The sequence below is a fragment of the Drosophila takahashii genome, chromosome 3R (genome assembly GCF_030179915.1).
Source record: "Drosophila takahashii strain IR98-3 E-12201 chromosome 3R, DtakHiC1v2, whole genome shotgun sequence".
Lineage (NCBI taxonomy): Eukaryota > Metazoa > Arthropoda > Insecta > Diptera > Drosophilidae > Drosophila > Drosophila takahashii.
The window spans coordinates 23375513-23390602 of NC_091681.1; the positions used below are offsets into that span (position 1 = coordinate 23375513).

A 15090-nucleotide genomic window follows, 5' to 3' on the forward strand; every position below is an offset into this window, starting at 1 on the left:
GTTCGAAAGCGCCTAAAGTAAACATTTAATTGCGCCATTAATTGCGCGGTAAGTGTGCCAGATGCACATGCTCGTGCTGAAGGGGCAGTGGGGGCGGGGCTAAGAAAACAAACAAATTCCTTTTGGTTTGGTTAAGTGCCCAGCGGTGCACTCGAGAAAAAGAACTCCACTCCACTCCGCTGCTCTGGAAGACCCCAACCCGCTGACTTTTACGAGCATTGGGGGTTCCATTAAGGCGTTCCGGAGTCGCTTCCCCGCTTTCTCCGGTCCTGATCCTCCATTTTCCCCATTCTTTCAGCCAGTCTCAATTTTTCTCCACACTTCACAAAAAATCCTTAACTATACTTAACTCAACGTTTTCAATAATTTCCTAACTTTTAAAAATTTATCGATTTTACAACTTTAACTTGTTTTTTAAGAAAAGTTAAAAAATCATAATCAATCATTTTTTCCCAGTGTAACTGGTCTTCCACCTTGCCACCCGAGCAACAGTCGCTCGGCAACTTCTGGCGCATTAACTTTGTGTGTTTAATGCGGAAAATTATTGTCAATACAATCACATTTTTATGATGCTTAAGTTGACAGTTTTTGTAGCTGTTCCTGTTTTAATATTTGCCCTTTTGGCATTTCCTCTGATCACGGGTTTCTGTTGATCGGGGTTCCACTGTAGTCTCATTTGCTTAATTATGACTCAATTAATGAAGAGTAAATAAACAGCGTTTCAAGTTGAGGCTGCTACTGCCCAAATTTAAGTAGTGTTTATGGTAAAGCCTATATTCGCGGAAATAACCCTAATTAGGTTGTTATTCGGATCAAACAAAAAGTATATGAATTATACAAAATATTTAATGGGCTTTAAACCCTTTAAGTATCCAACCATCTAAAGGTTGTAAATAAAAGTTAAATATTTTTCTGAGAACACTTCATTTAACACATTTTAAAAGAGATGTTTGTATAATATTTTTTCGTTCATTTGTTTTATTTATAAATATGATCGAAATGTTTTAATTCCTTTTTAATTGTATCATCCTCACGCAACGCATTTCTGGGACTAAACAAATTGAAACTAGAGAAATAAAATGACAATGTGTAGATAGCAGGTGTAAAGCCCCAAAGCAGCTATTTGCGTTAAGATCAAGCCCGATTAAAGAGAATTCCATTTGCCAAAAATGAAACGACGCACGACGCGCCGCCTGGCGCCATTAACTTAATCGAACAGAAAACCAAACAAAAGCCGCAATTAACATTAAGCCCTTCGTCAGTCTGGCTTTGGGCTTTGGGTTTTGTGCTTATGGGAACTGTTTCGGGTCTCTGGGCTCGGGTTCCTCAGCCGGGTTCCCTTCGATCTGGCGATGAATGCCCCAGAAAACCTGCACAACCCATGGGAATGTTGACTGCGTGTGTGTTTGCTAATTTGAAATTCTGTGGCGTAAGCACAGGAACCCCCGATTCGCCACCAGCACCATCCCCATTTACCGGGCGAACTACATTAAATTTTAGAAAACACAAAATGCCGCTTTCCGTGTTCCCTGCTTGGCAAACAATTTCACATAAATTTACGTTGAATTACAACCAACAATGTGTACAAATGCACCGGGGGAGTGGCAGTGGCCGGGTGCTGAGAAGGGGGCCTCTTGCCAAAGTTGTGACTCGGTCTTGTATTCTGCCATCTTTTTGGCAAGCCAGAAAATGTATTCCAGACACGCATCGGGCCATTTTGCAAACGTGCCACCGAATGAGGCTCAGCTCCGGTCCCCCGAATACCCGTATCCCCTGGAACTGAGCAAACACAAACACACAACCGCAACGACATCCGCCCACCCACTCAAAGGACCCCGAAACTTTCCGGCTGACTTTGCTTTTATTTTCCAGGCCCGCTTTTCCCCATCCTTAAATCACAAACGGAAAGAAGGACAAACTTTTCGCCGTTTTTCTTTTTTTTTTGCGAAAATAAGTAAAGTTTGAATTTGGCAGAAATAAATTACTTTTGGGGGTCCCCTTCGCAACCAGGGCTCCTAACTTAAAATGGAGCACTTAAACCAAAAATATAAACATTTTTCTGGACGTTTTCTGGTATATTTCAATAACCTCAAAGTTTTAATATTTTTAAAAAATATTATAAAAATGTAACAATTAGCTAGGACAAATAAATCACGACCATATAATTTTCTTTTGCAATCTAATGTTATTTAACATATTTTTAAGACGTTTAGATCATAATGTTTAATTCATATTTAATTTCTTAGCAAAAAAACGGAAGACAGAAAATTGTTTTCCTTTAAAAAGAAAATAGATCTGACTCGAGAAAAACGTGCTATAGCACCAAGCCAATAGAGAGAAATCCAATGCCTCCCTAAGGGCACGAACATAGTTTTCCATATTTTTTCCTTCCTCGCTTTTTTGTACATTTTATAATCGCCTCCGCTGCAAAATATATGAAATAAATAAATAATAAAATACACTGGCTGGGAGGAGTGGCAACGGCAAAGGCAATGGCAAGTGGGCGTGGAGTGGGTGTGGCCCAGAAATGCCATTTGCTTGCCTCCCAAAAGTTTTGCTCTTATTGCAGCTGTCGGACTCGAGATACTTTGCGTTGGTAACTTATGGATACGACGAAGCAGAGGGAGCAGAAAGGTGAGCAAATTGCCAAACGGGGGATGCGGATGCTGCCCACCTTGGGTAGCTGGCGTGTAATTTGTATCTAATCTTGCCTCATGTTTATATAAAAGCAACGACAGCAGGGCAAACTACTAGCTCCACACAATTCCTGCAATATGGCGATGGCTCTGCCAGGAGGGTGAACGCCTCCCCTCGTCCTTGTCCAACTTGGAAGACTGACTTGGGCCGGAGTCTAAGTGGAACTACATACATATATTCATGGGCAACTGGGGCTGTGGCTGCCACAAGGAGCCAACCGAAGGGCGGGTGGGTTTTTGGAATTTTAATAAAATTGCTGCATTGCCAACTAAAGATAGATACTTTTCGTGTAATTTACGATGATGGTAGAACAGCAATGATGGCGAACGATAGCAAAACGTCAAAACTATTTTACGAAGAAGAAGAAGTTGCTGGGGGAACTCACCAACCAAGGTTGCCAGAATGAAGTCTTGCCAAGAAATCAGCAATGAAAATCAGCTTTAAGCATTGAATTTCATGGAAACGTGTCAATATGTTACTTAAATGATTGTCATTGTCATAAATAATACTTAAAAGGAATATAATATTGTTATTAAGATGTAAGAATGTTGAATGTTTAATATATTAAGTGAAGGAAAGAATTTTTAAACGACTGGAATACGATAACTCATCCTTGGATAAAATATTTACAAAGTAATCCCCTAATTTCGGGACTTTAAAACTTTTATAGTAGTTGTTTTCAAAGTCCTGTATTATAATAATTATTTTCTGATTTGTTTATGATAATCTTACCTATATCAGGATAAAAACCGTTTATCAAGCGATTCCCCATTATCATTATGAAAGTTGTCCCCATTTCCGGTAACCCCTATTATCCCAATTTAAGGCCTCCCTCGCTGGCAATTTCCCCATGTGGCAGAGTCGCATTTAATCAGCCAACTTATGTCGTATAGCACTCAGCTCAACCGAACTGGAGTCATGTCCCTGTTCCACAGTTTTGGCTTATTTATTGATGAATCCAACGGCACGTTGACACGAAACCCCACCGAAAACTAAGTGGGCGGGGGCCGCACCAAAGTGCCTCCTTAATTTTACCCAATTGATCAATTTCCTCCTGCCGACTGGACGGCTGCATATATGCAGATGTATGTGGATGTGTTTGCCGTTGATTGGGCCACTAAATCGAGTCGAATGGCCACGGGGTCCTGGTCCCAAGTTAATGTAATTGCAGGGCGGTAATTGCCCGTGGGTGGCTTCATTTGCGCCAAATTGGAAGTCCATCAAGCGACGCACTTTTAATTACGCGTGCGGCGAATAAATGGGATATCGACTTAGGCGGACACTTTCCAATTTCACTTGATTGCATTGCCATGGCAATAGGTACATGGAGATGGAAAAAGAAAGTTCCCTCGGGTACCTGCATCAGGTGCCCAGCCGCGAGAACGAGTTGAGACCGCCGAGGCTGCGAGACCCTTTCCCGAAATTCCTCAAATTGCGAGGCGTAAAATTGTTGTTTTTAACCAAACAGACACATCTTTTTGCACGGAACGGAGGCGCATGATATGCGGCATAAATGGATTTCAAAATGCTGCCAAACAGGCAGCTGAGACGCATTGTCTTTTGAGACTTTGAGACCCTTTCAGGTCCCCTTGCCTTTCCCTTTTCCTTCAATGGAACCCCGTCTACGTCTCGTCAGGTTGGCAGACAAAGGGTTGCAGCTAGATGACAATTGTTGCGATTTCCCGGCACAGGATCGTAAAAAGTAGAGGCCGTAAATCAAAATCAGAGTTAGTTCTGCGCGAAAAGTGAAAGTCGGGAGCATTTCACCGCCCCTTTCCTTCTTTTCGAAGGGCTGCCATATTGGAAATGGCCACCCCGTTCACCTGGTGCCCCGGAAGGATGCGGTCGCTTCTGGGGTGGATTTGGCCCCTTAGCCCCGGCATGTAAATGTTTCGTTTAATCCTTGTAATGGCAACAGTTGCCGCTGCTCCCATGGAAATCGGTCCTTCATCAGATAAACCACAACAAAAGGATCCGGCCAGAGCCGCCCATTTTGTTGTTTACCTATTTATGAAATGCGTTTTACTTTCATTCCACTTAATCACGGGTTGCCATTTATTTTGAAATACCTTCAATTGAAATTCCTCTTCCCCTTTATTTTCGAGGGCGTGTCCAGGGTTACAGCTTTAAGAAATTGCTCAGGAAATGTAAACATTTGTAAAAAGCCTTTATAATATTTCCAACAAAAAATAACTGAAGGAATTAAATTGCCTTTCTTAGTTTCAGGGGTTGTAAAATGGGTGAAATTAATTTGAATGAAAGGAAATATTGATTTCCTAGCTTATTGTAACCATTTAAATTAATTTCTATATATTTAACAAAGAACTAAAAATAACAAAAAATTATAGAAAATATCAACCTGCCGCTTATGGTAATATCATTTTGTTATATTACAAACAGAAAGATCCGATTAATTTTACCATTCGGTCAATTTCATATTATTTTACCATAGCGACAACCATCGATTTGACTTTTAAATTCCAATTCGAAACCTTAAAATACCTTGAAATTGTCAGGCGAGACATTTAATAAAATATACAGCCCGATCGGATATCGACGATATCGTTGGGGACTCGGCTTCGGAGAAGTGGCAGAGTCCCTGATTGATTTACTGCACTGTCCAAAGTGGCTGGGCGATAACCGAAATGGATGCGGTGCATTCCCAATGGCCGAAGTGCCAAGAGAAATATTAAAATTCAATGCATTTGAGGCGGGACAGAAAGCGAACCGAACCGCTTCATAAATTCCCCTGTGCAGCTCCCCAGAGAAAGAAGGGGGTATATACGTATATATATATGCCTTGAATCTGTTAACGCTAGCGGAACATGTGTTAATTTTGGTATCGTTAAAATTGTGCCACAAGATATGACGATGATGAGGACACAGATTGAGTTCGGTTTTTTCTGGGCTGGCATAAATATTTACCCGATTCCGAATGGAGAATATAACAAAAAACACCAAACAAAGCATCGGACAAAGTAAATAATTTATTTATTTTGAATTTCTCAAGTCACGGTGTTCGGGAAAGATAAGAGAGACAAGGGAGTCGGGTTAGGTCACTGTCAGCTTGGAATTTAGTTACTAAAATACGAGCTGGAAATATGAAAATGAACGACCAGAGAGACCTGACCACCGGCAACAACAATGCCATCGAAATGGTTTTGAAAATATTGAAAAACCAGTTTTCCGCCGAATTTCAGTGGTGTCTGATTTTTCTCTCCTTGTGTTTTGGGCTCCGGCCACTTGAGTCTCAAGTTGACTTTAGCATGCCGTCCCCCTTGCAATTAGATCAGAGACATCGCTCATTCTGAAGTGATTTTCCTTTGGGGGCGGGGAGGGCAGACATAAAACTGTTTCAAAACGAAACGAAATGAAAAATGGTGCTATACGAGTGGCATATTTATGCCCATTTCGATGTTGGGAATATCAACGAGGAGGAGAAGGAGAAGGAGTTGTTCCCAAGCACCAAAACCGACGAATGCAGCAAGTTTGCGTTTTGAATTTCAATGGCGGACATATCCCAGCAATGGGTGTCCAGGGAAAAAGATATATCGCAGATAGAGAGAGTCCCATATCGGATCGATGTACTTATAACAAGAGTCAAGTGCGGGCCCCATTCCCAGCCCCATCGCATCGCACTGCGTCGCCCATTTTAATGCGTTCCTTCGACAGGCCATGAAAATATGCCGGAGATTTTTAAAACGTTTTAATTGAAGCCCCGCACAGCAGACGAAATGTCTGTTTTTTTCGTTCCCGAGATGCAAAAGTGGCCCGAGACAATTAACATTCTGAACGCATTCAATTTACTTGAAACTCTTTATGTTATCTGCCTCCAGTCTTTTCCTCCAAGAATCTCGTACACTGAAAATGGCGACGGCAAAACGATCGAACGATAGATTCGAATAATACCCATATGAATTCGTATTCCAAAGGTTGGAATACGTGCGAAATATGGGCAAATAACGAATTGGATATTAAAATAGTTTATGCGAGGAAGCGGAACAATAACCACGTTTTATCGCCTTTTAATCTGTGAGAAAAACATTTACGATGTTTTCTTTCTACTCGCGCTTGTAGAGATTTGTTGACGTTGACATAAATAAAACACTAGACTGGAGTTTAGCTGGGAAAAGTTCTAACAGCAATACTAGAGTCGTAAAGTTTAAAACCCTAAACATCTCAAAAGTTTCTTTGTTGCCGGGACTGGTTATTGCACTTTAAGGAGCGTATTATTCAAAATCAGTTCAGACCATGGACCAAAAGTGCGGCGACAACGTTTTGAATTCTATTCGGAAGGGGAACAAGTTCTATAGCTTACTGTGTAAATCGGATTAAAGTTTGATTGTCCACTTGATTTATGGGACGGCAACTATAATAATAAAACTTTGAAATAAATGTTTATTTTATTCATTTAAAGACGTCATTTTTATTAGATAAGCGCTTCGGAAGTGCACATTTCAGGAAATTGTCTTTGTTGTGAGGGGTATAAAATAAACAAATTAGTATTATTATTAAAGTAAAACTAAATATATTGTTAGACATTTAAAAACGCATTAAAGAAATGTAATTATTTTATAAACCAAAATTCGTTTATTTTAAAACCTTTAAAAAATGTATATAATTTAATAGCTTTAATTAATCCAAAAAGTATTCGTATCACATCATAATTAATAATTCATAAAATAAATTCAGCAATTAAATTATGTAAATTATCTTGTCAAACCTTTTTTAATAACCAATTAAAATTAATAATAATTAGTATTTAAAAGGCGATGTTGACCGATTTGACGTCTGGTTAAAATAAACATGACGCACCTCACGCAAATGAGTGCGCATTGTCATTAGCCGAATAAAGGCAGTTGAAGCCATTGTTGCGTTTAAAATACAAATTATAACAATTAAATAACCATTTTTCAGCGTTTGCCCGACACTTGGCGGGGAAAAAATGATTTCGAAATGGCTTATGAAATATAATTGGCTAATTAGCCGAGCTTCGGTATAAAGTAAAAACATTCAATTTACGACCTGAGTCAGACGGAATCGAACCTGCATTATTCGCCGGAGATAACGAATGGCGACTGCAGAACGTCCTTTAGCGGAGTGCTCTGCCAACAGGTTCGCGATAAGGCGGGGCCATTAAGAGGCACCTGTCAGTGCGACCCCACCCCGCCCACCATTGTCGCCATAAAGCGCCGAGTTTATGCCGAAAATTGAAATTAATATGCCGTTCGATGGCTCGATTAAAATGCGCTAAATGAAGCCGGCAAGTACGGGCCAAGTGTGGTTGGTTTAAGTATATGAATTCGGATCAGGGCGTGGCACTCCTGAAATGCTGTAAAAGTAAGCTGCAGACTTAAATTGATTTAAAGTTTTTGCTGCCTCTTCAATGGCAGTTCAAATGCAAATTGGCTGGGCGGCCGGTCGTTTTGCGTTTTATTGCGAATATTAAATGAAATTAATGAAATTTTCTGCGCCATAATCCTTTGCAAAACGCATAAATTTGCTCATTAAGTGTGCGCAAATATTGTATGTATTCGCTTCGCCAAGGCGTAAGGTATGTACATATTTACAGCGCCCTTCCGCCCACTATATATATTTATATTGATTTTTATCTCGCCGGCATCGGGGGATGTTGTTGCCAGGCCCCAGGCCCAATTACATATATTATTGGGCCTTGAGTGTGCAGAAAATAAGCTCACCAGTACATAAGCGACGCCCAAAAGGCCAAGCTTTGAGCTTACTTTTTCGAAATCGAACAAAAGTGGCGGCTGCAAAGTTGGGCTTTTCAAGGGGAAAAATAATGTGGAAATTACATTTTATGACTTAAAAAATGTGCCACATATTTTTAATGTTTTTTTAACAACTAATTATAAAATTAATTTTATTATTTTAATTTTTTTAAATAATTTTAAGTAAATATTTTAGCTAATACTCAAACCTTTGGCTCTGGCGCCCCCTTTTGTTTTTCTTGCGAAACTGCGGCTTCACTGTTTCTTCCAGCAGAGGGCGCCAGCTGTGTGCCACCCACTTACGCACACATGCAACATGAAATTTTCTTTGTGTGAGTGCATAAGTGGAAGAGAGACAGCAGGATGGTTTATCTAGTCCTCTCGCTCACGCAATCCGCATGGCCGACGCCTCCTCAAAAGATTTGCCATTTTTCAACGATTTTTCGCTGTTAAATCGATTAAATTTAGTTTTTAGAATTTAAGTGGATAGGTTTATTGTTACTTAGGATCCTCTGTTGATATGTATCTAATATGTATTGAATTTAGTCGATGTTTCCCCTTATGTGCAACAGAGATGGCAACATTGATGGCTGCCGCAAAAATAAATATGGCCTCTTTTTCAGACTTTGTATCTGTGTGAAGTTCAGCTGCTTTTGGCTGCATGTATGGGTAAAATTATCTTCTAGGTTGGCAACGAATTTGTTGTCAACTATTTCTGCGCTGTGTTTCCCCTGAAAATATCAGCTCATGCGCAGTCGGCAGATGCTAGATTTCTTCTACATTTTTTTTTCTGCTTTGCAAACCAGTTTATTGGACCGTAGTTAAAACTCGGTTGCAATCTTTAATGCGGGAAAATGAGAATGCAAATTTCTGTGAAATCTCTTTGGCTTCGGCATCCACCAAAATCCAAGTCCCAAGTTACTTCTTACTTGCCCAAAAGCCAAACTTGATTTCAGCCATATGCGTGACACGTCCGCATAATGCTGTCGAAAATTGTCCCATAAATCAATCATATTTATACAAATGCCCCTGATATCCGAACCGCCCGTCGCCAGTTGTTGACAATATGCTAATTTACTTTGTCTTTGGCTTGGCTTTTTGTCTTGCCTTTTTGTCTGGCCATGCCCACGATAAGCAGTCGCTGAAAACGTGTTTTGGCATTTGATTAGTTGCGATATGCGGCGGCAGCAAAAGTTCCAGGGAGCCACGAAGCGGGTCCAAGGCATTTCAAAACATGGCAGGGAGTTCTGCCGGCTAACGACTGACAGCCATGTCATTGGTCGCAGGTTGGTGAGCGTATCTCTCCAAAACGCATGATGTGGAATTCAAAACGTGGGCATACGGACTTAGGCATTTGCAGGTGTTAAATGGCGACCGCAGTTCGAGAGCGCAAGTGGAATATTCAATTGCTAGAGCCTCGAAGACTGGAGGAGTAATGGTATTCATAAATTTATTAACAACAAAAATGTGGTTTTTTAATGAAGGATTTTTATAATAAAAATATCGCACACATAAATATATTTTCTATCATATTTTTAGAGTGCTTTAAATATGCAAAGAAAATTATGTGTAATAATTGGTTTTTAAGCATATTTTGAATTTATATAAATGTCGTAATAAAGTTGATTAAAAATGACAAGAGCTTAAGTACAATTGTCAAATATTATTAACAATTAAGATTTCATTTTTAAAATATATATCTTTATTGACTCTTAGGCGTTTTAAGAACTTTACGCTTTTAATTTAAGGTTAATATGTTTAACAGGCTCCCACACTGCATTTTAAATAATGCAATAATGCAATAAAAGTAATTTTAGAGTAATCTGTAAACAAAAGTCGTCAGGACAATGTCGGAATTGCGGTGCAAGTGGTTGTCTGTCTTGACAGTGGTGCAAAATGCGACATTAAGCCAATAAAATACCGCTAAAAAAGCCACAAAAAGCGAGTGGCGTAGAGGCAGCGCTTTCATTCATAAAAACGCAGCCGCAAGACGCGCCTTTTTCCACGAAGGGGGTGTCGGGGGGCGTGGCCAACTCGCGTGTTAGTCGCGCGCCTTACTTTTATGAGAACCAGACTCTGAAAAAATCCAGAGGAGTCGAAGACCAAAGACTCTGGGCAAGGCCAGTGCGTCTTAAGCCCACGCCTCGGATGTAGAAAAAAAGCAGAGACTCGGAATGAGACTGCGACTGAGATACAGATACAGATACAGCTTCCGGCAGCGACTTGAGTTTAATGGCGGCCATAATAATGCTTTATTTTTACTGTCTCATGTGTGAGTGTGCCAAAGTGTGTCTAGGTGTCTGGCGCTCGTCTACAGCTGACCGTAAAATTTTAATATGCCCGTTGACGGTGCGTTTGCACCACTTCTCCACTTCCCCAGTCAACCTGCTCATCTGCGCGGCGGTCTAAATCAATCTGCGGCACCTTTATGGCCGTTTTATGTGGCACACTTTTCACCTTGACATTGACCAGGTCTGCCCTTTCTTCTCCGCCGCCAAAAGAAGACCAAAGAAGACCAAGACCTGCCCCAACGTGTCCCACATGGAAAGTGTCGTAAAACATTAAGTGAGTGATGAGCGTGGCTGCGGTAGCGGAGCATAATCCATCATAAACATTTTTATGGCCACTCGCATTTGGCCCACTTCGGCCCCCACCCTCCCCCTCGATTTGCCCTGCCCTCGACTGCCGGCTTTTGTTGGCGGTAGTAAAATTCGTTAAATGCCCAACAAATTGTTTATTATAGCAGTTTGGCAATAAATGCGGCCATTAACTCATTTTAGGTGTTGCCACCGCACTTTTCTGTTTGCGCTTGGGAGGTCCAAGGAACGCGGCTCAAGTGACGCCGATGGAGGAGTGCCCCCGGAATTTTGGAGCGGGGATTGGCGGATAGAACAATTATTGCCATTATTCATCGCCAAACAGGTAGCACTGAAAGTGAAATTACCCATTGGTTCATCAATATTTATAGATTGTTGTCGTTACTGCGCACAATGTATTCTTCGAACATTGATCACAAATATAATAATAAAGCAAATGGAAATATTGGAGACCATACCTACAAATATCCCAATTTATCTTTGTAATATTGATTTATAGGCAAGTCTTTTCTTGCTTGTACAAGTTTTACGATTATAATTACAATGAATAATTGCAAAAATTCGATTATCTGGCTATAATATTCTGAATATACTCTCTAATTAAAACAGCGCTATTTAAATATTTCTACGACAAACAACTTGTTGGATTAGGAGATTACTGCTCTTTCAATGACAGGGCCAAACTCGTGGTCCCCTAAATTACGACCACGACAGTTGTATTCATTAGCTTGCTTTGATGTCATACACTGAATGTATTTATATATTTGCCTGAAGATATTTTCTCCCCCTCAACGGAGAATGCCAAAAATATAAATGTACATTTTCAGATATGCCACAAAAGCGTGTGGGTGTGTGTGCGCCAGAGATACTCATATCTCGTGGATACAAAAATGTGTATGAATAAGTATATCTTTTGTCCGTAGATGTTTAATCCCAGCGGAATCTGCTGTCCCCTTTCGAAATTACGTTCCTTCTCTGACCCATTCGAAGGCAAACTTGGGAACTTTTGGACTGGCAGAGGGACCCCATTATAGGGAAGTTGAATGGGGCCATTTCTGAATGGGTTCCACGAGCGAAGTCACATCCGCACAAACGATACACACAATTTGGCAGGCGAGCTGCCCCAAATGAGATGGAGATGGCCATCCTCCTCCTTGGGAACCAAAAAAAGGCGGTCCAGCCTTCCGAAGTATGCGTGTTTATTTATATCCCCGGCGTAATGTGCCCGGCGATGTGTCACTGCCCACGCCCCCCGCCCCTTGACCTAGTTGCCAGATTTTTGGCTCACTGCGGATGCGTATGTATGTGCCACGTTGTTTATGGGGCAGAACGCACAACTAATTGCGTCGTCGCCATCCGTGTCTTAGCCTCGTAATTAATTCTATTGGCTCTGATTGGACTAAATTAAAACGATCGTCGCACAGGCCGGGCCATGTCAAGTCGCTCAGATCGCGTCGATCGATAGACGAGCCAAGTGTAAATGCTAATGATGCAGGCCATCGAGTGCTACGTAGGCCAATCGCCACTGCACCTTGGGCCTTGAATAGCAGGACAAGGTGAAATCTTATAAACTAAAATTATTTGCATACTTGTAAGACAACAAAAAACATACTTAAATAATTTAATTGATTTATACAACGCATTTGATTTAAAATAAATAAATAAATATTTTTAAGGCTTAAGAACTTTTATGTTATTAGTGAAAAAATTATGATCAGTCAATTAGGGTTTATTTGTTTATTTTAATAAAAATTTATTTGCGTAAGGACAGTCTATTTTATTATTATTACAACAAAATGGGAATTACATTAAAATGCTATATTTTACAAAACAAAGACATTTGCCCTTCGAAACTCTCGATAAGGTTATCAGTGCTATAGAAAACTTAAAGTGCAGGTAAGAAATCCACTTATTGGGCCCACTGTGCGACCAAGAGTTAGAGAAAAACAAGAATGAAAAAATCAAACGGAGGGAAAGACCTCTGAGCAGACTAATGGCCCTGGAGCTTTGGGTTTGCCTTTGGCATGGCGGCATAATTTCTGGCAGTTTTATCGAATTGTGGTTCTGGTTCTGCCTCTGCCTCGAATCGGATCGGATCGGGACGGGTCTTTCCCCTCCTCGCACTTGGGTTTGGGCCTTCGTCGAGCAGCAAACTCATTTAAATTCAATTCGAATGTGACATTTTTGTGTTTTCTTTTTATTTTCTTGGCTTTGTTGCTGTTGCTGTGTTCGCTGGCATTTCGGGACTTTGATAAATGTCGCAAAGCTGCTCGGGGGAGGAGGGCAGAGTCACTGAACGCTTAAATCGAATTCCGATTCCACCTTTTCCAGCATATTTCTTTTTGTTTTTCCTGTTTCGGGCGATGTTGTTGTTTGTTCTTTGTTAGCTTCCATTGTTATCCAAAATGGCTGCATTATTTGTACAGACTTTTTCATTTGTTTCCCCGCTCACAGACACCCGTCCATGTGTTGTTGTTTGTTGGCCCTTTTTGGGAACTCGGTCTGAAAACGCTCAGGACGTGATTCATGTGTGTGGCTGCTGCCGCTGTAAATGTCGTTTATATTGATGGGGTGTATTTTATTTTATCGTGCATTCCTGTTGTGAACACTACAGGAGCGTTCCAGGACCAGGAGCATTCGGCGAAAGCTGCTGGTCGGATCGCTCTGCCCCGTTTGGTTATCGTTTCTGTCTGATTGTTGGCCATTTTCATAAACACACTAAATAAAATTCATGGGTTTCGCGCTTATTGTTTAGCTTACCTCATTCGCTTAAATAACCAAAATATTGAATATGCTTAGAGCAGCTTAAACGGTTCAGATGGCTTATGTCGTATTTACCTGAAATTGAAAGGAAAATGGGAAAGTAGTAAGTAATCACATGGAATTTTAATATATTTTTCTTAAAGTCGTACAAGTTTATCCTATTCTTATCTTCTCGCTTTTAATATTTCAAGGGGTTTTTAAGATAATAAGGAAACATCTATAAATGACTAAATACATTAAATGTAGTGTAACTTTGTCGAATCGTTTAAAAAAATGTTCCCATCTTTCCAAATTATTTATCTATTTCTTCTTTTCATTATTAGATCTTAATTTTAATTTTAATTTTTTTAATTTTATTGTTTTCCTATCCTAGCACAACAAGCGTGAAACTTATTTTTACTGCACTAGTCACTAGTCTTAATAACTTACATACCATGCTATTCTTTTGCATAATTCAGCCATAGCTTCAAATATCATAAATTCCTTAAGCAAAAACACAGAAAGCATCTCATTACATTATACATAATTATAATTGTGCCCTCACTCTTTGGAAAAAGATCATAATATGCAAATGCAGCTGGTGTCTTGACTATAAAAATCCATTAAACAGCGAGGTCCAGACGAAGAAAACCACTCAGTCCGTCTAAAAATCCTTTTCATTTAATCCTCGAATTCCCCAGCGAAATAAACAGAACGAAAAAATCCACCGAAAAAACGGGAGGAAAATATAAAATTAGTTCTAGTCGAGATTTAAAGTAAAATGAATGTGAAATGCAGAGCTGTGTCTGGACTCGGACTCGTAATCCCCCGATAACTCAAAAGCGGGGAAAAAAGGGAATTCATTTGTATAATTTAATTAAGGTCCGTTCACCGAGTGGAAAGACTCGCCACTGAGAGTGAAGTAATGCAAAACGAGCAAAGAGTTGAGATACCCGCTTATCCACTGACGTTTTTATATTGCTCCTCGGTAAGAGAAATTAATTTTTATTTAAAAGAGACATGCAACTCAAGCAGATGCATTAAAAGTATATACTTTAATATATTTAAAAAGGGAGCATGAAATTGCACTTCCCCCTTTATCAGAAATCTCTCAAATGACTAAGACAAAGGTCCCGCAGACGACGAAAAAATCTGGCCAATAATGGCCCAAGGTATTGCACCTCATTTCACCTCCTGGCCAGAAAAACAGGACCCAGCACAACAAAATGGCAACAAATTTGCGACTGCCAGGGGCAACAAAGACGTAGCAGAAAAAAGATTCAACGCAGGAGTGGAAAAATGCCAGACAAATTTTATATAAATAA

At 40.2% G+C, this 15090-nt stretch overlaps 1 protein-coding gene across 8 annotated transcripts in view; it reads right to left on the minus strand.

The window, feature by feature from the left end:
* The window catches only part of LOC138913428 (uncharacterized), a 73677-nt gene that overhangs the window by 34937 nt on the left and 23650 nt on the right, over positions 1-15090 (minus strand). For 3 of the 8 annotated variants that reach the window (XM_070217176.1, XM_070217170.1, XM_070217175.1), the window contains exon 3: positions 13784-13861. The exons of the other annotated variants lie outside the window; for them this stretch is intronic. In XM_070217176.1, coding sequence (XP_070073277.1) covers positions 13784-13788 — 5 coding nt within the window. In that variant the 5' untranslated portion in view covers positions 13789-13861. The remainder of the gene's footprint in view (positions 1-13783; positions 13862-15090) is intronic. 8 annotated transcript variants of the gene reach the window in all.